This window comes from Lissotriton vulgaris, chromosome 2_1, assembly GCF_964263255.1.
Source record: "Lissotriton vulgaris chromosome 2_1, aLisVul1.2, whole genome shotgun sequence".
Lineage (NCBI taxonomy): Eukaryota > Metazoa > Chordata > Amphibia > Caudata > Salamandridae > Lissotriton > Lissotriton vulgaris.
Genome location: NC_141687.1, coordinates 2,112,486,808 through 2,112,510,060, shown reverse-complemented (window position 1 = coordinate 2,112,510,060; position 23,253 = coordinate 2,112,486,808). Strand labels below are relative to the sequence as shown.

General features: G+C 44.3%; 1 protein-coding gene across 2 annotated transcripts in view; it reads right to left on the bottom strand.

Annotated features, from left to right (window-relative positions):
• Window positions 1–23,253, bottom strand: part of MTMR10 (myotubularin related protein 10) — a 441,272-nt gene that overhangs the window by 295,229 nt on the left and 122,790 nt on the right. The window contains exons 1-2 of one of the 2 annotated variants that reach the window (XM_086958382.1): window positions 18,049–18,185; window positions 16,300–16,413 (exon numbers count right to left, since the gene is read on the bottom strand). In XM_086958382.1, the coding sequence (XP_086814508.1) occupies window positions 16,300–16,362 (63 nt within the window). In that variant the 5' untranslated portion in view covers window positions 16,363–16,413; window positions 18,049–18,185. Of the gene's footprint in view, window positions 1–16,299; window positions 16,414–18,048; window positions 18,186–23,253 lie in introns of those variants that run through there. The other variant, XM_086958381.1, reaches the window with a different exon arrangement.

Here is a 23,253-nt window from a genome sequence, read left to right as displayed (position 1 = left end):
CGTGTGCCTCCAGCCAGGGCCACGCTGGGATTGGCCCAGCCGGCCAAGCCTCCGCCACGTCATCCGGAGGAGGAGTGGAGAGCAGGAAGCAGCCTGCGTCTGTTCCTGTTCTTTTGTTTGGATCGTGGCCCAAGTACCGATTGATTTATTTTGATTAATGTGATTCCGGTGTCCTTCCTCTGCTCGCTGTAATTCAGGTATTATTTTTCTTTCTTTATGCTTCCTGTCTGCGTTACTTCTTCCCCTTCCACCTCCCATTGCTTCTTCCCGACCACCTGTTGTCTGTCTTGCTTCTTCCTTTCCCACCCCCCTTCTTTGTGTTGCTTATTACCCTCCCACACCCCACCTTGTCCGTGCTGCTTCTTTTCTAATTGTGTTGCTTCATTCCTCTCAACTCCCACCCATCCACTGTCCATGCTTCCCAACCCCACCATCAACCCTGTTGTCTGTTCTGTCGTCCCCCAACCATCACAAGGAAGACAGCAATATGACCTGGCCAGTGCTGTCATCGGTAAAGCTGGTGATCTCATCTTCCTCCTATTTGGCACTACTCATTGGGACGATGTGACACATGGCAGGTTTGACCAACAGGAGAGCAGGCCTATCCATTTTATTCAGTGTCTCGTTGGTTCTTCTTCCACTTCGATTATTCCTTCCTCTCTGGTTCGGATCTAGCCTGGGTATTCATGTTCCATGTCCTTCCTAGAGGTGTGTCAGATCACTCCCCAGTGGCGTTGCACTAAGCAGAGCGGAAGGTGTACATAAATGCCTGATGGGTCCTAAATGATGACTTCTCTAGATTTCTACTTGAGGAGATGGGCTCCTATGTCCAACTGAATACAGGCTCCGTCAAATTAGCTGGCACTCTGTGGGCGTGCAAGGTGGTAATCAAGGCTAGGCAAGGGCATACTTTTATCATAAGTCTAGGGAGCGCGAAGGGGCAATTGCTTTCTTTAAGGTAAAACTCCTAGGTTTAGAAAAGGGTTATATAACCCTACTCAATGTGAAAATGCTTTGTCAGCAGGAGTTGCTAAGATTCAACCGAGACTGTTGAATCTAGATGCAACTAGTCTTGCATCGATGACCTCTCAGTGACGCATTTATGAGGCAGGCGTCAAAGCCAGAAAGCTCCTTTATTGCTTGCCGAATATTGGGGAGGACCCCAGTTCCGTGGTGGCTGTCCATGACAATTTAGGAGTGTGGGCCACCGGATCTGTGGCAACCACGGATACCTTCACTGCAAGTCCACTGATGAGGTTGGAGGCCTCCTCTGTGGCTACTATATCGACTCCATCATTAATAGCAGCAAGTGTAGTCAGTCAAGGAAAAGACCCAATTGTTTTGAGGTTAACATCCCTTCTGGCCTGGGGTAATTCACCTACAGCACATCTTGGCATAGCCCAGAAGTTAGATGTAGGTGTTGAGAAAGGGATTGATCCTCACCTTTTATTGTGCTGTGCCATCCCGGAGTAGTTATAGGGCCGATTTTGATAGCTATCTCCAGGGAGGGAGTAGGCGATTCTGCATATGGTGAACTGATACAGTAATTTTACCTCGCATGCATGGAGGTGAATCCCTATGACTAATCTGTAAAGCATGGAGTGATGATGTGTTTCCACAAGCAAGAGTGCTTATGGCACCTGTTGGCTTGCTGGAGAGCCATTGCCTATATTTAAGGCGAGCTGCTTATTTCCTGCTGTGACGGGTCATTTCTGTATAGATAATGTTACCAAGGATGGCCCTCAACCTACTTTGTAGGTGTTGTTATTGCAACAGTGTGCGGGTCACATGTTGGGTTTCATGGACCCTGCTGACCAGGCTCTCAGGTGCCACTTACCATCCACACTTTATAGTAAAGATGGTGGTGAGCATCTTCAAAGACACAGAAGTAATGAGTTGGATTGCAGCCTTCCATCCTCTTAATGTCTGGTGGGGGCGGGCCTCCTTACTGAACAGGAGGCAAGTGGGCGTAGCAAGTGCCCTCTCCTCCACGGCGCCTATCATAATACGCATTTGTAAAGCGCACGTGCGTTTCTTGATACTGTATACAACTTTTTTTTCTTCAAACTCCGTGGTACCTTTTCCCGTTTTCCGACCTCCGGAAGATGAACAGGTAAGTGGGTCGTGGCATGAAACGAAAGCCTGTCCGTCGATGCATTAGGTCACTGAGCCATCAGACCTGTGTCACTCCAGGTGGCTCTTGGCAGGTTGGAGCAACTTATCCAATTGTGTATTTTCGCTTTCCTTCGCCCTAAATCAGAGAGGTCTTTCACCCGCAGAGCTGAGTAGGACGGAGCCGGTGTAAACTGCACTGCCTGCCGACTTTCTCCTTCAGTGTGGGCTTAGTGAAGAGCTGCGCTGCTCATAATGTCCTGCATTGCGGGAAATACCAGATCCATTTGAGACACGTGATAGCCGAGCAGAAGGAGTTATTGGTCGCCCTCGGAATAGTTGTTGTTTTAAAGTTGTTACTATGTCTGCATTTTTTTTACCCACTCTGCTTAACCTGCGGGTTTTGTTTGTCGACGAAATGGATGGAAAAGTTACTTTGCATTTTGCAGCCGACGACACTTATAGGTGCTGCTCATTTTCATACGATTTAGAAGAGGGGGTGGTGATGAACAGAGTGTCTGAGTTAAACAGACCACTCTTACCCAGTCCAAAGATCAGGGCTTGATCCATCACTGTTATTTATCTCACTGCCCCATCCCAGTTCAGAACCTGGCTATATGCAAATCAGTCTGTCCCTGGCCCAGTGCATCATGGGAACAGGGCAGACTAAACTACCAAGCCAATTCTTCACCAGAAAGGAGACAAGCTACCGGGGACCGGTTTCTGGCATTTCAGCCTTCTTCGGCCCGGCTTGCTTGAATCCTGATGGAGCAGTGAGAAAGGGACTCATGTCTGAGTATACCCTGCCACACCTATAGTGGCCAAAAACGATTTAGAAAAGGGGGTGGTGATGAACAGAGTGTCTGAGTTAAACAGACCACTCTTACCCAGTCCAAAGATCAGGGCTTGATCCATCACCGTTATTTATCTCACTGCCCCATCCCAGCTCAGAACCTGGCTATATGCAAATCAGTCTGTCCCTGGCCCAGTGCATCATGGGAACAGGGCAGACTAAACTACCAAGCCAATTCTTCACCAGAAAGGAGACAAGCTACCGGGGACCGGTTTCTGGCATTTCAGCCTTCTTCGGCCCGGCTTGCTTGAATCCTGATGGAGCAGTGAGAAAGGGACTCGTGTCTGAGTATACCCTGCCACACCTATAGTGGCCAAAAACGATTTAGAAAAGGGGGTGGTGATGAACAGAGTGTCTGAGTTAAACAGACCACTCTTACCCAGTCCAAAGATCAGGGCTTGATCCATCACCGTTATTTATCTCACTGCCCCATCCCAGCTCAGAACCTGGCTATATGCAAATCAGTCTGTCCCTGGCCCAGTGCATCATGGGAACAGGGCAGACTAAACTACCAAGCCAATTCTTCACCAGAAAGGAGACAAGCTACCGGGGACCGGTTTCTGGCATTTCAGCCTTCTTCGGCCCGGCTTGCTTGAATCCTGATGGAGCAGTGAGAAAGGGACTCATGTCTGAGTATACCCTGCCACACCTATAGTGGCCAAAAACGATTTAGAAAAGGGGGTGGTGATGAACAGAGTGTCTGAGTTAAACAGACCACTCTTACCCAGTCCAAAGATCAGGGCTTGATCCATCACCGTTATTTATCTCACTGCCCCATCCCAGCTCAGAACCTGGCTATATGCAAATCAGTCTGTCCCTGGCCCAGTGCATCATGGGAACAGGGCAGACTAAACTACCAAGCCAATTCTTCACCAGAAAGGAGACAAGCTACCGGGGACCGGTTTCTGGCATTTCAGCCTTCTTCGGCCCGGCTTGCTTGAATCCTGATGGAGCAGTGAGAAAGGGACTCATGTCTGAGTATACCCTGCCACACCTATAGTGGCCAAAAACGATTTAGAAAAGGGGGTGGTGATGAACAGAGTGTCTGAGTTAAACAGACCACTCTTACCCAGTCCAAAGATCAGGGCTTGATCCATCACCGTTATTTATCTCACTGCCCCATCCCAGCTCAGAACCTGGCTATATGCAAATCAGTCTGTCCCTGGCCCAGTGCATCATGGGAACAGGGCAGACTAAACTACCAAGCCAATTCTTCACCAGAAAGGAGACAAGCTACCGGGGACCGGTTTCTGGCATTTCAGCCTTCTTCGGCCCGGCTTGCTTGAATCCTGATGGAGCAGTGAGAAAGGGACTCATGTCTGAGTATACCCTGCCACACCTATAGTGGCCAAAAACGATTTAGAAAAGGGGGTGGTGATGAACAGAGTGTCTGAGTTAAACAGACCACTCTTACCCAGTCCAAAGATCAGGGCTTGATCCATCACCGTTATTTATCTCACTGCCCCATCCCAGCTCAGAACCTGGCTATATGCAAATCAGTCTGTCCCTGGCCCAGTGCATCATGGGAACAGGGCAGACTAAACTACCAAGCCAATTCTTCACCAGAAAGGAGACAAGCTACCGGGGACCGGTTTCTGGCATTTCAGCCTTCTTCGGCCCGGCTTGCTTGAATCCTGATGGAGCAGTGAGAAAGGGACTCATGTCTGAGTATACCCTGCCACACCTATAGTGGCCCTTGGCACAGAGACTACATGGTCTGAAGTTTTACCCCGCCTCTGTCTCGGCCGCCCAGCGCCCGCGGTTCCGACCCACATTGCTGTGCCCACTTTCTTTCGTTATTCCGGCCACTTAACTCGCGTCTCTCTCCAAGGAATACTGTCTCTACACTTTGTTTTCTCTCCCTCTACCTTTATATTGTGACCACACAAACGTAACTTTAATTATAGATTGGACCATGAATACAGTTTTCTTCGCCCTTCCAAACCTTGGGTGCGCCATTTTGTGTAAAAGCCTTTGAATCCCTGCTTCACACCGCGTTCTCACTCCGCATTGCACGCGCACCCCACGCGCCTTTTAATTAGGAGGCATCTTGATTTTCAGGGCCGGTTACTCACCGCCTCGGAGCTCGTATGTCGGTGACTTGTGCTCATGTATCTGATTACTCACGCGCGAGTCAGCCTGTACTCACTTCCTGCCCTTATTGTCTTCAGAGTGTAATGAGCTTCAGGATCTTAATGCGGAGCCCCCAACACTGAAACAATAATATATACGCACAAAGGTAAAATATCTTCTTTGATGCCAGGCCAACGCTAACCCCCCCCCCCCTATCCTCCCCCAGGCCCTCTATGCGTCCTGGGGAGGGAGAGAGAGCGAGAGAGAGAGAGGTCTCGCACTATAATGGTAACTTTTAACAAATTGTATGTTTTCAGTGCTTGTGGACGCATAAAGGGGCAGCTGTGTTGAGGTATCACAAAGGTGCCAGGTGCCATGTGATGAGTCTGCAATTTACCATTTATTTACCTGATGGTGGTCTTTCCTTTACGTAATGGACAGGATTAAAGTTGTATGGGATTTTGTTTTATTTTTAGCTCTGGGTATTTGTAATACTTTGTTCTGTCTACATCTAAGTACTTGACCGGATAGGGGAGAGTGTAGAAGGTGTGTGTGGGTGTGTGTGTAGAGGGGTCATGAGGGGGGGAATATTTATTTACTGTGTGTGTTTTAATTATTAAAACATCGCAATCTATAGAAATGTAATTAAAAATGTAAATGGGTTCCCAGTGTGAGGTGGAAAATAGATTAAATGGACTGTTTTACCGCTTTTGAAAAAGATTGTGACCCTGCCCTGTGGAACGGAACATACACATGTAAACCTTATAGGGAAACGTCATGAATAGCGGAATAAAGGTGTGGGACGGACTCCCAACAGCAGACTTTTAGCCGAGTAAGACGCAGCTTCCGGTTAATGTCAGTCTGTCATTTATGGTTCGTGGGGTCAACAGGCTAGAGTAGAAAGGTCTACTGCATATACTAGTGAATACAGTCATCTCTATATACAGAAAAAATGTGTTATATTTAGAGGGGTCGGAGTGGAACACAGTGTGTGGATGGATGCATGATGGGTGGATGGATGGATGCATGATGCATGGATGTATGGGTGGATGCATGGATAGGTTGTTGGTTGGTGGATTGCATAAATTGTTGAGGGATTGGCTGTATATATGCATCTATCCATCCACCCATCCATGCATCTATCCATACACCCATCCATGCATGCATGCACCCATGCATGCATCCACCAACTCATCAATGCAAGCATTACAACAAGAGCCTGCAGCTCGCCTTCGTCTCTCCTCGCCCCCCCTTCCCTGAGCCCGCATCTCTCCTTCGTCTCTCCTCGCCCCCCTTCCCAGTGCCCTGCCCTGCTATTGTAAATGACAATGCCATTTATTTATGTTAAAAAAAACATAAATAAAAAAAATGTCAAGAGCAATGCCAATAGCTCTAACTTTAACAAAGGCAAAACCATTGCATTGTAAATGCTTGTTATTTTTTCGAGTGTTGTGTCTACCTCGGGACCAAAAAGGAAGTCTGGGTTAACCGGCTGGTTGAGCAGAGTTGTTTGAATCTCGGGTTTTAATCCAGAGATGCGGAGCCATGCGTGACGTCTTAGCATTACACTAGTGTTGATGGCCCTAGCTGCCGTGTCTGCTGCATCCAGTGCGCATTTGATGGATGCATTAGAATTCAACTTCCCTTCCCGTATAATCATTTCTGCTCCCTCCTTGTAAACATCAGGCAGGTGTTGCAACAGCTGTTCTAGTGTGTCGTAGTGAGCCCTGTCCTATCTAGCCAACAGGGCCTGTGTATTTGAAATCCTCCAAATATTAGCAGCCTGTGCTGCCACTCGCTTTCCTGACGCCTCCAGGATCTTTGATTCTTTGTCCGGAGGAGGAGCGTCACCACTAGTTTGCGAGTTTGCCCTCTTGCAGGCATTGGCCACTACAAGGGAGTCCAATGGGAGCTTGAGGACCCCTTTAAGCATAGGCAAAGTCTTAGTGGATCTTTCAGAGGTAGAGAAAGTGTCAAATAAGAAATCTTCTTCCACAGGTTCAGCGTGCATTTCCACGTCATGGTTGAGGGCTGCCCTCTCTATCAAAGCGTTAAACGCCGCCGTGTCCTCAGTTGGCGATGTTTTGACGCTGTAGGACTGAGCGTCTGGTGCAGCTTGTGGATCATCAGGGTCTACAGTTTGATCTACAGCCTCAGACCACTGTTGAGGTTCGTCCTGATCAATGTCAGTGTGATAAGTGAAGGCCGCCTGACCGTAGTCTTCACCCATGTCCTCCTCGCTTTGTGCTGGAGAATATACCATTTGTTGTGGATAGTCCTGAACGGGTTCAAAGAGAACTGGTGAGGTGGCCGAGTCTTTCTTCCGTTTGAGAGGAATTTTGTAACCCTCCAAGGGATGTTCAGGTGCTATCTTCCGCTTAGGGATGGTTAGCCTGCCCGATGAAGAGTTTCGACTGGTTGTCGTACGAGGGCTCGTGGAATACAACCCCTTCAGGGGTGGGCTTCGAAGGCGCCCATGACGTTTTTGAAGGGTCGGTGCCTCTGTGGTGTTCGAGATGCTTTGCTCGAGCCGTTGGTGGTAGTCCGAACTTAATCGGAGGGTGGCCGGCTTGTTTGGAGCTTGTCGTAGTGGTCGATTCGAGCTGCTTCGGCGACTGAGTAGGACGCTTGCTTGATTACGTCGACTCGAGCTCCCGGTGTGTAGCAAGCCCGGTCTTAGGCGTCGACGACACTTGCTGTTTCGGGTCGGCTTTGGTTTTCGACTCGAGTTGTTTGCTCAGCAGTGGCTTGAGCGCTGAAATCTTCGGCTCGACGGCCTTCTTGGTCTGGAGGCCTTTGGTCTTGTTGCCATGTTTGAGCGCCTGAGGTGACTTGTTTGACGGTCGAGCTCTGCTTCGACGCTCCAGTCTTCGAGGCGACGGCCCCTTTCGACGCCGAAGGGTCGTCGATAGTCTTTGATTTGACTGGCGTCAACGTCGAACCGACCACCATTTTAAGTAGTTTTGGTTTTGATTTTGGCTCCGCTGGTTTCGGTTTCGATTTTGAAGATTCGACCGATGGCTCCTTCGATGTATTCTTAGCCTGGCTTGGACGCGGGGCTATAGAATGTAAAGGAAGATCTTGTCTAAGGCCTCTCGGGGATGCCTCGACCTGAGCCGTAGGTAGCGTAATGTCAGTTATAGGCCCCGCTACTGCGGTTGGGCCTGGCTCATCACTGGAGTTGTCATCGACGGCTCCGATGGCCCCTTAGTCGTCCCCTACCTCGACGACGTCTTCTTCATGGACTTACTCTTCAACCTGCTCGTCCACCTCGAAGTTGGAGTTGTGCTCCGACGCTGGTTCCGACTGCTCTTCAGGAACCTCTTCTTCTTCTTCTACTACTACTACTTCTTCGGCGCCTTCTTCGTCACCGGCCTCGAAGATGTTGACCGGCTCGAGCGCCAACTTTTGCGCTGACTGTCTTGCTGCGCGTCGAAGTTTAAGCGTCTTCTTGGAGCGGAACTTCGAGCAGGCCATACAGCTGGCCTCGTCGTGCTCGGGGGACAAACATTTATTGCACACTGGGTGCACATCAATGTGGGGGTATTTTGAATTACAGACGGGGCATCGTTTAAACGGGCTCCGATCCATCGTCGTCGTAGTCTGGGCCTTTGTCGTCGAAAGTGATAAGCAGCCTCCGACGTCCGGTTCGAAGAACTGGAAAAGAGACAGGCACCGAACGAGACAATACAGACGCTTTGAAGGCCTTTTGGCCTTAAAAAAGAGTCAATACAAAGTTTCCGAACAAGAGTCGAGAAAGTACATCCGAACCCAATGGCGGAAAAAAACAATCTGAGGATGGAGAGGATGCCCATGCGCACTGTAGTCCAGGGGAGGAGCCACCTATCTCGTGATACTTCGAAGACTCTTCCAGGACAACAATGTGCAATCATCCGGACCCAACACTAGGCGGCGATCTATGCACAGATATGAATTCAGCAGCCCACATGCCTTGAACATACAATTTCAAAAACTGTATTTAAACATCAAATCTAGTGATGCTTGATGCAAAATACTGCAAAACTGCCATTTAATGCTATCATCAGCATATCTTTTCTGTTGAAAACCAACTACAAACCTAAAATATATACTTTAAAGTTATAGATAGTATATAAACTGTTATACTATCATAATGAAAAGCTCAAATGGGAAATTGATTATGGGAGGGGATTTCAATTTTATCCAGGACCTAATAAAAGATACCTTGAACAAAAGTAAAAAAGAGCTTAAACCCACAACTAAAAAGGTGATTGAGGCCTTAAAACAGGAGCATATTTTGATCGATCCCTGGCGAATTGCCAACCCATCAAAATTGGAATTCTCATGTCACTCCAGTCAATTCCAAATGGCCTCTCAAATCAATGTATTTTTAATTTCACAATCTCTGGGTTGTACAACCTCCGACATAGAAATTAATCCATTTTCCGACCATTCTCTTATCAAACTTGGTATAAAAATTGGGGTAAATAAGAGGCAGAGATCTAGATGGCAGATGGATCGGCTCCTACTACAGGATCATCAATGGGTGGCGGATAATGAGTGGATTGTCTGAATACAGCTGAAACCTTCTCAGTTTGGGGGGCGTTCAAGGCTGCCCTTCGTGGGCGAATGATTGCACTTTCTGCCTCTCTAGTTAAAACAAGAAAAGAGAAAAAATGTTAACTCCAGCAGGCCGTAGCAGAAGCAACAAAAACCAGATATGCGCAGTCTGCAGGTTTGGGGGATGCTAAAGCAAAGTTAGATAGGGCCAAATTTGAGTTAAAAGAGTTTTTTACTTTGGTAAAGATTGCTAGCTCCAGAACCTACTTACAGCGGGTATATGAGGAGAGTCAGATGGTTGGCAAGCTGCTCGCTGGGATTGTGAAAACCAAACAGGAGGCATCTACTATTACAGAAATTATAGCTCCCCAAAACCAGATTGTCTGTAACAGGCAAAGAGGAAATAGCTCAAGTCTTTTTAGATCATTAGTCACAGTTATATACAACTAGATATAAGGCTGGAGCAAGCCAAATTAGCAACTATTACGACGGAGTCGAGCTTCCCTCTCTTTCAGGGTGGAACAGTTTCTGCTCGACACCTCTGAGGAAAAGATTTTAGGGGATATCGAGTCTATTTCAGGAGCAAAAGCCTGCGGTGCTGATGGCTTTCCTATAGAGTTTTTTAAAACTTTCTCCAACGAGCTGACCCTTTCTTGGTAAATCTTTTCATCAACATCATCCAAGGAGGTTGTGTTCCCTCAAATTTTAAGGAATCTATATTGGTTACTTTTGTGAAAAAGGGTAAAAATGGTAAAGATATTAATTCATATAGGCCTATTAGTCTTCTCAATGCGGATTTTAAAATATTGATGAAAATCTGGGCACAATGCTTTATGCCTATTGCCCAGGAGCTTATCCACTGATCAAACTGGGTTTGTTGAGGGGAGGTACATGTCCACAAATACTCCATTTTTCATTCAAGCACTTGATTATGTACCAAAAAATAAAAAACCTACTCTCATTACCATGATCGATGCTGAAAAAAAATTTGACCTTGTTAATTGTGATGCACTTTTTTTTGGTTTAGGTAAATTTGGTTTTCTGGCTCAAGTGCTAAACATGATAAAAAATATCTACCAATGTGCTCAAGCTCGGGTGATAGTCAATGGAGATGCAGTAGGGACCGTGGAAATAAATCACGGTACTAGACAAGGGTGCCCGATATCCCCTCTTTTATTTACTTTTTTCATTGAACCCCTTGCTGCAAGAATTCGTGGAAACTCCCTTATCAGAGCTCCATGTGAAGGGATACCAAAAGTAAAATTATTTGCAGACGACATAATCATATACCTCTCCCTGGAAAAACAGAACGTGGAAGAAGCCCTTTTAGAATTTAGCACATTTGAACAAATAGGAGGCTATAAGATAAACCAAAAGAAAACGGAGGTGTTATTAATTAACTCGAATGGTGACTGTCTACCCACGATTTTAAGAACTCAGGGCCTGAAAGATGAGCCAATCAGATACCCGGGCATTAATGTCTCATGCCATATAGATCAATTATTCAATCTAAATTATATAGCTGGGCGAATTAAAATTAAAACTTTATTAGATAATTGGTCCCTCTTGCCCTCGACACTGATTGGGCGTATTGCATTCCTAAAAATGTCAATTCTTCCTTTATTAATATTTTTGTTTGTCAACGTACCCTTAAAAGTTCATGCTAAATATTTTAAGGAAATTGACACTATGTTTAGGGAATTTGTTTGGAACAAAAAGGCGGCTAGGGTCAAATTGCCTATACTACAATTAGAGACTAATCAGGGGGGCTTAGCCCTACCAAACTTCCGCACATACTATGAGGCTGCGTTATTAGATCTCACTGCACACTTGGTGGAACCGAACGATCAGATGGACACATATTTTCCTAAGAAGATGATTGCTGAGTCTGGTACACAAATCCCCGCATTTTAAAAACATTCTAACTACCGAAAAAGTCACGCAATAAGACCGTGCGTGACTATTCTAATCGACTTCAATTGTTGTTTAAACAAGCAAATGTTTCCGGAGTTGCCTTTCTGAAACTGGATGAATGTAGGGGGTTTGGCCTGCATATTCATTCAAGTCATGTTAAGATATGGAAAGATATTGGCATTGAGCATTTGGGCCAGTTTCTCATTGGTAATAAAATTATTCCCTGGGAAGGAGTAATAGGCAGGGTAGGGATCCGAATGAAGTCAGGGTTTTTAGAATATATACAGATTACAAATTTTATTAAAAAATATATATACTCTGTAAGTGGGGCTCCAACTCCCTTAGCTAATGCGCTATTCAAAGTAAATTTGAAGGGAGTAGAAAATTAGTATTCCTTACTTATAAAGCACAAGACACTTCCCTTGGTGGATGAATTTTTAGGAAAAATAACCCGGGAGATGAATTGTGTCTTCTCTCATCATGAATAGCAGGATGTAGCCCAACTAGGAAGCAAGCCCCTAAGAGCGGCTAATTTTAAAAGGATGGCCTTCCTGTTGTGATGGCTGGCTTATACTCCAAAAAAGGTAAATAAATGTCATCCGGAAGTAGACAATAAATGCTTTCGATGCCTCTCCATCTGTTTTTTACATGCCCGAAGCTTGAGACCTTTTGGGAAAATATTTTTTTTACCAATGAGCCAGTCAATTAAAAAAAAGATCAACCCCGAGACAGAGGTGTCTCTTTGGACTCTCCAAAGCTAGCTCAGAACTGACCAACACTGAAGAGATGAATATATCAATTTGCTCTACCGTAGCACGCACATTAATCCTCCAAAATTGGAGGTCGGAGGAGGTTCCATCTTATCTTAAATGGGTAAATAAAATGGCAAGAATAAGGAGATTTGAGGAAGCATATGCTAAACGGGTTGGTGCAACAAGAAGGTTTGCAGTGGTTTGGAAGTTTTTTGACAACTTGGCGGTATTACAAGATCTCTAGCTCTGTAGCACGTTTGCACTTTAGAAAATTAAGCACCATAATGCACTGCACGTTCAACTCCAAGTAAAGGTTTTGTACTGTAGTAATAATGCCAAGATCTGTCAAATGGAAAAAGGTACAGATGAACTAACTGATTTACTTGTAGTCTTGATGATTATCCGGTACTAGTCAATTTAGGTAGTTTTAGATGTGAAGGGGGTAATTAATTTCTGTCTTGATGTTTATGAACTTAGGGTGTTGAGGACTCTTTGCTTTATTTCTTCTAAAGTCGTGTATATCTTGGTCTGATGGGTTCCAGCTTTTAACTGTACATATGACATAGGTGTTATGTATATATGATATATGTGCGTTATATGTGGAAATATGAGTATTATTCCTCCCTGATGACCAATGCTATGTTATTTTTTGGTTCTCTGCTCAATAAAAAATAAAAGAAAAAAATTAAAAATTGATGGCACTGGACACATTCCATGATAAAAATCACACCTCAGATTTAGAGCTCTGAATTAAACCTGATCTGCATTGAACAACTATACTTCAATGGCTTGCAAATACCCCTGTAAACATAAGATTTATGTAAATCTTCTTGCGCGCTGTGTGCCAGACAACATCTGAAGTATCTTTATTTTTCATTCTGTGCTCAGAGTTCAGATAAGGGGCAAACAAGAATGCAGCCCACGGCGTTGGGTTTGCAGCACATCTTTTCTTCCAGACCTTCCTTCTTTTTCCTAGAAGCCCTGATGCATGATGCAAAATACTGCAAAACTGCTGTTTATTGCTATCATCAGCATATCTTTTCTGTTGAAAACCAATTACAAACCTAAAATATATACTTTAAAGTTATAGATAGTATATAAACTGTTATACTATCATAATAAAAAGCTCAAATGTATATATAATCTACCATGCATATAATGATTAATAAACAAAAAGATCTACTTCTATATCTATAAATAAATTAATGCAATGAGGGTGATGCGAAGCACAAATGACAGGCAAAAACACAACATATATTAAAATCCCTCATTTACAGAGAGAGGCACTAAGATGTGCACGTCATGAGTGTCTATGCTTCCACTAAAGAAGTCTTAAACAGGCGCACAACTTCCATCAGGGATGCTGCACATCAAGCAATACAAGTAAACGTGCCTGGCAGTAATGCTGATCTTGCTCCAACGAATGAGCAGCACAGAACAGATTTACATTTTCTCCTGGAGATAATGAAAGAATCATGCTGCAGACGAATGCCTCATCGGCATGGGTGCAATGTTTTACAGGCAACTTCTAGTACATCAGCAAGTTGTTCTACAGAGATGATCCTTCAGAGGGAAGGGTTCCACTCAGGGACCACTGCTGATGTCAAAAAAGTCCCATCGCCAGCAGCCCTCCAACGACTATGCTCATTTCACAGGTTCTCTTCCTGTCTTTGGGTGGTGCTCTCTCAACAATGGTCTGCTTCTATGCTGTAACAATGGATGTGATACAGAGCAATAAGAGGATAACGAATCAAGGTGATGCCTTCATGCGTCCTATCGGGATCAATCTGGCAGGTTCACCAGACACCAATGCCCAAATCTGTGATTAAGAAAGCAGCTCTTAAGAAAGAGGTTGTCGAGATGAGTAGCTGTTTTAGTTCCAGGAGTAGAGGTACAGAGGTGTAACGTGTATCCTGTATATTGCGCATTAGCCATCCAAACAAGCCAGGGCCGGTCTGGAATTAAAAGTTTGAATCACTTCATCGTGCAGACTTGTAAAATAGTCGTTTTGCAGAAGATGTCAACTGCAAATTTGTTACACATCCTGGACCTACACGCTACATTACTATAGTCCCAATCATCCAACATTTCATAAATACGCACACTACTCAACAGTACACCAGTGGTTCCAAATTACCATATTCCTTTTTGGGCTCAACATGACTGTAAGAGTATCTACAAAGCAACTTGGACATACTTTTGTGTGAAACAAAGCATTTTCACTCTCCAGTATCTTGCAGGAGGGTTAATTACTTCATAACTTTTCTTGATGGTGCAGGTGCCTGAAAGCCTGAATATTGCTGAGAGCAACAAAGGTAGTTTTATAATCTGAAACTGCAACAACTGCAATCCCTGCAGGTAGAAGAGTTATTCAGACAATGTTCAGGATCGATCTCCCCATCCAACAACAAATGGAATTCCAGACCAAACTGAAAGTCCTGCTCACTAGCAAAGACAATTGAAACGTCCAAATAATGGTTCCCATTAGAGAGAAATATTTGCTTACACCCAGTTGATCCACTCTATGCATCTTGGTCTAAAACTATTACTTCGCCATCTCTTGTTCTACTTGTAGTGCAGATCAGAAACGATTAACAACTTTACAGTGATACACTACTCTGACCGGGTAGGTAGATCCTCCACACCTAATTGGGGCGATAGCCTGGGCTTCTACTTCCGGTGGCCAAGCTAGCGGTTTTGTGGATTTATTCCATTTGCTCCAGCTACCAGGGTTCTACAGAACATAAATATTTAGAAATGTGACTGTCACTAGTCCTGCTCATGTCCAAGTGCCTCACATTTTCACTTCAATGTAAGTCAGATGAGGTGGATTCAAAGCAATAGCCAGTACGTCAATCTCCCGGTCATCAACCTCTTTTCCTCAGTTATCTTTGCTGTATGTTTTAGAAAGAGTAATGAGGTTGAGAGGCTAGACCTACATTATAAAGGCTTCTCTTGGGAGTGGCAATTTGTGTAGACCATTCGCAATTCTTGACAAATATTCAGTTACTGGGGTGATTTTTCAAGCAGAGGCAGCCACAAGGGCTTTAGCCTAGATCCAGATAACAGTTTTATGGCCTTGGAGATCATTAGAGGTGGGTTCCAATTTCTTTAGCGGTGGGTTCCTGTTCTATTGGCAGCAATGAAATAGTAACTTGCCTTTGGTAACAATTCTTCACCATGCGCCAGACAGGATCTGGAAACGTTTTCCCCAAGCAGTAGCTCTCCAGTGATGCATTGCTGCATCATGTGACTGGAATCATGGAACCATCTACTCTAGTAGAAACACATTCTGACTTTGTATGCTGCTGTCTGGGCCACTGGCATCAGATCCTTTTTTTCTGCAACTCCCCTACACAGGTCTGGAGCACTTCCCTGGCTTTTACTGATGAAATTCCTTAATGAATCGGACAGCGACTAGGTCAAATATCTCCTAAAGTCTCAGGGTTGAAAACCCTCTTGACAATTTTGTCAGAGGGCTTTATTGGACCCTAAAGAACATTTGTATGTGAAATTTATAATCCGACCAAGACTATTAAGTCCACGACTGTTGCTCCTCAATGCAACTGAAGGCCATTAGACAGCAGAGAAGCAACACTTTTTGGGAGGATATTCATAAGGTGACGACATACACCCTGTTCTCGCTTGAATAAGTCCTCAAATACAGTAATGATTGTAAGATGAAGGACAAATTGGTGGCAAGAGTATTTTTCACCACTATGTCCAGGTCTTTTTCGTCACAGTACTGCCATCCCCACAGTTCCTGCTACATGTTCGAGCATGATCATGACTCACTTCTAAGTACGCTACTGCATTGTCCTATGTTGGAGGTAACAGCTTTACAACCGGAGGAAAGCGAAGGGAAGATTTTTTTTTTTTTTAAGAATTCATGAATGTACGGGATGTGTAAAGCTAGGATACACATCTTGCCTCTGGGGTAACAATGTAGTAAATACTGTTATGAGGAAGTCCAGAGTAATGAATAATGTTTATAAGCAATCATTAAATTATCTGCTTTATCAATTGAGTCTATAATCTGTGTAATTAAATGCTTACCTTACAGTTTTTGTGGATCAAGACTAGGGCGTCAACTCTTTTTGTTTCACACTTCTCCTCCATGCTAAGGCAGCAGATGGAGCAGGGAGGCTGTGGTCTGTGCGAGATAGTTCACTTAGAAGGGACATGATACGGGTAAATGGTACAATGAATCTCATGGCCGAAGATGAAAAATGAATCTGCATTCAGTAAAAGGCCAGAAGTGTTCTTATTGGGGACAAAACACATCGAAGAAAATGCAAGAACGAGTGAAAGAAAATAAGAATAAGGGTGAAGAGGACCGAGTGTAGCAAGAGACTATGAAGACAGGGAGTTCAAATGGGGAAGGGTGAGTGGAAAGGATATGGAAATAGAACGGCGAGTGGGCAAAAAAAGAGGACATAGACCGATAACAGGATGGATCGGTGCACTGGATGAGCAGTATGTGGAAATCAGACTGAAAGATGGTGGGGCAGTAGAGGGAGAATAAAGAAAAGGAAAAGAAGAGAATGTGATACTACCCTAGTTCACATGTACAAGTTACATTATTTTTACAGGGTGTCACAAGACAATCAAAGTTTAGATTCTGTGCACTCAACTAGTTTTTTTTCTGTATGTTTAAAAAAAAGGGAAAAAATAAATCATAAGTGGAAAAACAATGCTGCCTTCATGAAAATATTTGAATCTTTTATATTGCCATTAGCGAATTCCAATATACACATTTAAGGCTGTCATAATCTTTGTCTGGTTAATTATTCTGACAGAGGACAGGTTTATAGCTTCATTGCAGTCAGAGAATGATGCATAAATTATAGACCGATCAAAATGCAACATCTGTAAATAGCAGATTCTGTCCATCTAGGAAAACAGTCAAACTTCCTATAATATACCTGTACTACTGTGGCTCCTGTCAGTATGATTACGTTTGATACTGGACATTAAATTGCCTGCTGGAAAAGTATTTTCCAGATTGATCACTTCTACAGGTACAAGCAAATGAGCTATATATTACCACTAAACAGACATAGTAAATCTCTAGGTGCAGTATGGCAAATTTAGACGTAACTGAGGTCATAATGAAAGTGTCCATGAGTGAAAAACACAGGAGCACTGACATTTGCCCAATTATTTGTGGAAGAGTTACAGCATGCGTAACATCAGGGATATAAGAGAAAGTATTTGGAAAAGCCTTGAAAGAGGAGGATGGGGAGGGGCTGAAGATTTCTAAGGGTTTGGCTGCATTAAACATGGGGCAGATGAAGGGCATGCCGTGCAAGACAGTTCGGAGACAGGTTAAAAATGTGCTGCAGGAGATGAGTGGTGGGGTAGAATGATGTGTTTTTAAATAGATGGCACGAAAAGAAGAGAAGTGCAACAACATAAGTGAAGAATGAGGGTCCTAAAAAAGTGGCAGTAGAGGCATATGTCACACAAAAGTGGAGGCATATATCAGGTAGAAGGGATAGAGGTATTATTTAACATGCAAGAATTGGTTGGGTGGGAGGGGGGGATTAGTGAATCCGAATTTAGATTACCTTATAATATGTAACTGAATATATTTACACATTGTAGTAAAATGAAAACGGAGCATCTTAAGAAAAGAAATGTCTGTTTAGACAATGCTACATTATAATGCAAGTACACTTTCTTGAATTAAAAATCTTCATTTAAGCAGGTTTAAATGCAAGACTTCTTTTCTGCAGTGGAAATGCCAGTAAACTTTCAAAAGACTTTCAATATGAGCTGAAGTATTATCATAATAATACTGACCTGTAGTGGCATTGGATCATCCGTAATGAAGGAAAGCTTGAAGTTAGTGCAGACCAGCTTGCCCCAAAGGTCATATTGACTGGTGTCCGTTGCTATACATTTCCTCACAAAGTTGACTTCATTTACCACAATTTCTCCTGCATAATGATAAAATGAAATTGTCACCGTCCAAAAGAAAAAAGAACAACAACGGACTGGAGTATACCAAAATGTTTATTGCTTCCCATCCTGGAGGTTCATGGGGTATATGGTGCAGGAAGATGCCCTCCCGGACAGTGCTTGGTTGGAGGTGTGGATCATATTGAAGGGTGAGGAGCAAAATGTTACCTAGCAAACAAAATAAATAACTTTTCCAAAGAACTTCAAATAAAAAAAGCAATATGCCTATAATGTGCAAAAGCCATGAATCAGACCAGTACTTTTTATAGTTTTATTTATCTTAGGTACAAACATTTTTATGTAGATCATTTTTTTAAGATCGAAAATAATAGTACATATAGTTATATAGTTATATGTACATGGGTCGTGAGCACCCTCATTAAGGAGCAAACAATTGAAATGTTAAATCTAGTACAGCACAAAAACACTAAACACATAATAAATCACAATACAATAACAAAAACATCCATCAAGCGACTATGCATTACAGTAATCACATAATAGACATTAGAAAAAATCACAACGAATAAAAATTGCTGCTCATTATGCAAATTTTTGTAGTTTAATGAGTATTGTATCATTTAAACAGAGATGCACATCTCTGTTCATACGATACAAGTGCTTTGGAGAAGTTATTGCTTTTGTTTACTATGTTCAACTTCCCTGCCCTCTTCTCCAAACATATCCAGTTAAGTCAGGGACCCTCTTTGATCTCTTGAGGAACATGTTACTTACACTGTAAGCATGTTTGTGGCATATAGTGCTATAGATTCACATACTGTGCATACTTCTGCCATGTAGTGTTGGGCCCGGATGTGTGCAAATTGTTTTCCATCGAAGTCATCTTTCGAGTCACGAGATACCGTGACTCCTCCTCTTAGTGATAATGCAAGCAGTTATAGACTCCATTGTTACATTGTTTGGAATGTTAAGTGAAGCAATATATAGAGAAGTCCATGCATAAGAGGAAGAAGAGATGGGAAAACATACTTCAACGGACAGAGGCATCTGGGAAAGGGGGTGGGAGCACTTGAATCTACAGCACTACAAGCCACAAACAGATGCTAACAGGTTAAGTAACATTTTCCATTTGAGGCATGTGTGGCTAAAGATACACATGCTCTGCATGGACTGTAAAGCAGTTCAGCCTTTTTAGGTCTCGCGACCTATCAATGTGCGCAAGCGCATTGAGCGAGAATTCAAGTCCTCAAAATCCTCGTCAAACCAAGGGCTTTTTGCTGCGGTTTTCTTCAAGTTCACGTGAATCACGTGACCAAACAAGCAGGCGCATCAGCCTCCCTCCCTCCCTCCTACTCGTACTTTCAGTTTCTCCCGCCCCCATCCGGCCTCTCTCCAAGCGCATCGCGCTTTCGCACACAGGCATTCCGCCTGCCACACTTCTCCTCCCTCGCATTCCTGCCCCCCCAACAGGCTCTCCCGCCCCCATCCGGCTTCCCTCCGGCCTCTCTCCAGATAACTCAGCCTCCAAAACGTACAAATCTTTGAGCCAGTCTGTTCGTTACATTTGCTTTGCTTTCTTGTCAGTCTCATGTGTATGCTTCTTATCCAATGGCTTTCCTTCTTTTTGCATGTGACCCTTCAAAGAAGCATTGGCTCTTTACTAGACTTTTGATTGGATGACATGAATTGTTTCCTTCCACTGCTTACTTTCTGGAATCGATTTTTTTGTTGTTTTTATTTCAGCACTCCATCAGAGCGCATGTTTTATCTCTCTTGCCAGCATATGCTCCATTTCTTCCCTGCTCCGCCTCTTACCCTGTGACGTGGACCCAGTGCTCTGCATGGATGCATGCCTCTGTTACAGGGTGCAGATCTTTATCGCGCTTTCGCACACAGGCATTCCGCCTGCCACACTTCTCCTCCCTCGCATTCCCGCCCCCCACCAGGCTCTCCCGCCCCCATCCGGCTTCCCTCCGGCCTCTCTCCCCGTGAGCTCCTCGCTCACATTCCCGCCCCCCCCCCCCCCCCCACCAGGCTCTCCCGCCCCCATCCGGCTTCCCTCCGGCCATTTGCCACACTCCTTGCCTCTGCCGCAAAGGACTCCTCCCCCGTCACTCTCCAAAACAGCTTTGTGCAATGTCTGTATCCATTACTGGGATATGTTGGCGCTCGTAATTGCTTATTGGCCTTTACTAGGACAGTGAATATTTGTATTATATGGGGGGTCTTTTGCTGTTTGCCAGAGAGTCACTACACTCACTGCACCCTACCTCACTCACGGATCGGTCTTCACTCACCAAAAATGCCATGCAGAAGTACAGTGTTACATGGATATGTTGCCTGGGCACGTTCTATTCTGAGCAGTGATACATTGCTATAAGAGGACACAGATGTACGGAAACATACGTGATTGCTCGGCTTGTTCAGTTTGTCAGGCGCTATTCTGTTTCCTGGGGGAGACGGGACCAGATCCCGGTCATCTGGTGTATGATAGCGGCCGATATAGCGCTTGGCGCCTGACGGTGACATAGCACTACTGACAGCACCGCCGGCGCCCAGACTGACAGCTATCAGCATAGGTTCCCTCCCGCCCCCAGCCAGTCCAAAGATAATTTTAATTATGTATGATGCAGTAGGACGACCATCGCTCTAAGCCCCAGAAACCTATTATTGAACTTAATCAACCTCGGAGTAGCAAGGCGGGCAATCTGCTGATGGGCCTGTGGTGTGTTTAGGCCCTTCGATGGGCCGCTTTTGTGCCCAGCTCAGTCTCCACTGCAAATGACACATCATCAAGGCTGTGAAAGCCTCTACATACATCTAAGCACCTTGACGGCGATGCTAGTTACTGATACTTAAATAAGTATATCAGGTTATATATTTTTTGTGATTACTGTGTAATTTGAGGTCTCACGCCTTCATCCTCACAACACCACACACCATCGGAATACACGCACCCCCCGCCCTCACACCACCTCACACACACTCACCCTCACACACAATTACATTCAAAGACCCTTACACACCCTCAATAACATTCTCAAAAATCACACACACTAACACACTCACACACCCTATCAGCATCACACATCATATCACAATCAATCACCCTTTTCAAACACACTCACATTACACAAATGTCACAAAAAGACGTTAATATTTCACTTCTGTTCTTTTATTTTCCTCACAATAAAATACACTGAACATAATCTTCACAAAAGGTATTTACAACAGTTTAAGCTATTGCCATTATAAATTACAATAACTTTTATTTAAGTATTAATTATTTAAAAAATGTCATAACCATTGTTATTTGTAATATCAATACATCTAAGTCACGTAAATACAAAACATTTGCATTACAAATACTATGAGTGTCACATTTGCAAAAGTTAAAAGTATTGGCATTGTAAATGACAAAACTATTATTTTCGCAATTTTCAAAACCAACACACAAATATAAAATGTGTCATTTACAAAACCAATAGCTCCAACTTTCCTACTGCGAGACCTATTGGCAACGCCAGTGCTTGTTTACTGCTGTCTTTGCCACTGTGCACACTATCAGTTTTATCTTTTCGTTGTTTGTCTGACACTGTTTTTTCATTTCTGAATTGGCCGTTTTGCCACTTGACTGTCATCTGTTTTTTGTGCTGCTGTTCTCTGCCTTAGCTGTTTTGGTGCCCAACTATCTGCTGTTTTTGGGCTGCTCTCTCTGCCTTACTTGTGTATGTTGTGCCTCTCTCTGTGCCTTATTTGTTTACTATTTCAAGGTCATCTCTTTATGCTTTTGAACCCGTGTGACATGTTCTCACCCTTTTCTGCTACCCCTCCCTATATTACCTGCTCCTTGCACTCCCAGTTTCCTGTGCCCTTCCCAGCCTAAGCCAACCTTGCCCTGTACTCCACACCTCTCCCAGGACCAACTTCATTGTAGCAGCAGCAGCTTGGCCCCCTAGGACCTACCTGTGTGTGGTTCTCTGCCTAGACAAGGCCCTTGTGGACCCTAATCCTGTGCGTTTAGGCACCCAACTCACTACTTTCATTCTCTTTCTCTCATTCAGGTTCGTCTATTTAGCCACTTAATTGCTTATTTTTGCCACAGTTTGTTTCTTTGCCAATTTGGCCTGGGTCTGTTTTTGCCCTTTCAGCGTGGTCACTGCCACTATTTGTTTTCTAGCACTTCGTCCACTATCAGTTTTGCCTGGTCATTGTTTTCAACTACCACGGTTTGCTTCTTCCATTCCTGCAATTGCCAGTTTTACTGCATTACCGCCATCTCCATCTGTTTTTTTGTGAATTATTCTCTGCCTTCGCTGTTTTGGTGGTCTCCTATTTCACTTTTTTTTGTGCTGCTCTCTCTGCCTTATTGTTTTGTGCCTTTCGGTTTACCTTATTTGTTTACTATTTCATGGCCCGCTGCATCTGCTTTTTGCCTCTGTGTGCAGCTATCTCACTTGTTCTGCTCCTCACTGGCTCCTTGCCTATATTCTGCTTTTCCACGTTCCTCACGCTTCCGCCCACCGCGCTCTTCCTGCTTCCCAGGACCTAATAAATAGTGGGAAAAGCAAGAATGCGCAACGGTTGCGGTGCTGGCACGCCAAAAGTAAGCCCGTCTGTGCCTGGTTCAGGCACAGGGCCAGGAAGCCTGTCCCTAACCTGAACCAACACTGCAAGCCGAGTTCTTCTGTGCTCTCAATCCTGAATGCTGCCCATCTTAATGTTGCTGCACAACACCTCAACACTGAAAGAGCTTTCACCTGCACCCAGTGAGACTTCTCATGCACTCACCCACCAACACTCACTGCTCCTACACTGTCTACATGCAGCACCAGCCCACATGCAGACTAACCACCCATTCGCACATCCTTACACACGCAGAGGCATGCTCATCAACACCCTCTCGCTCAACAAAGAAACCTTGAAGGTATGGAAGTCAGTCACAACAGGAACGCACCTCAACCCCACTAGTCTCTTCATAAAAGTCCAGTTAACTTCTGTGTTAGAAATTGGGTTTCTGGTTGGCTAGGGTCTGCACCTAAGCCAGGCAGAACCCACTCTCTAGTCAGGATAAGGTAGTTATAC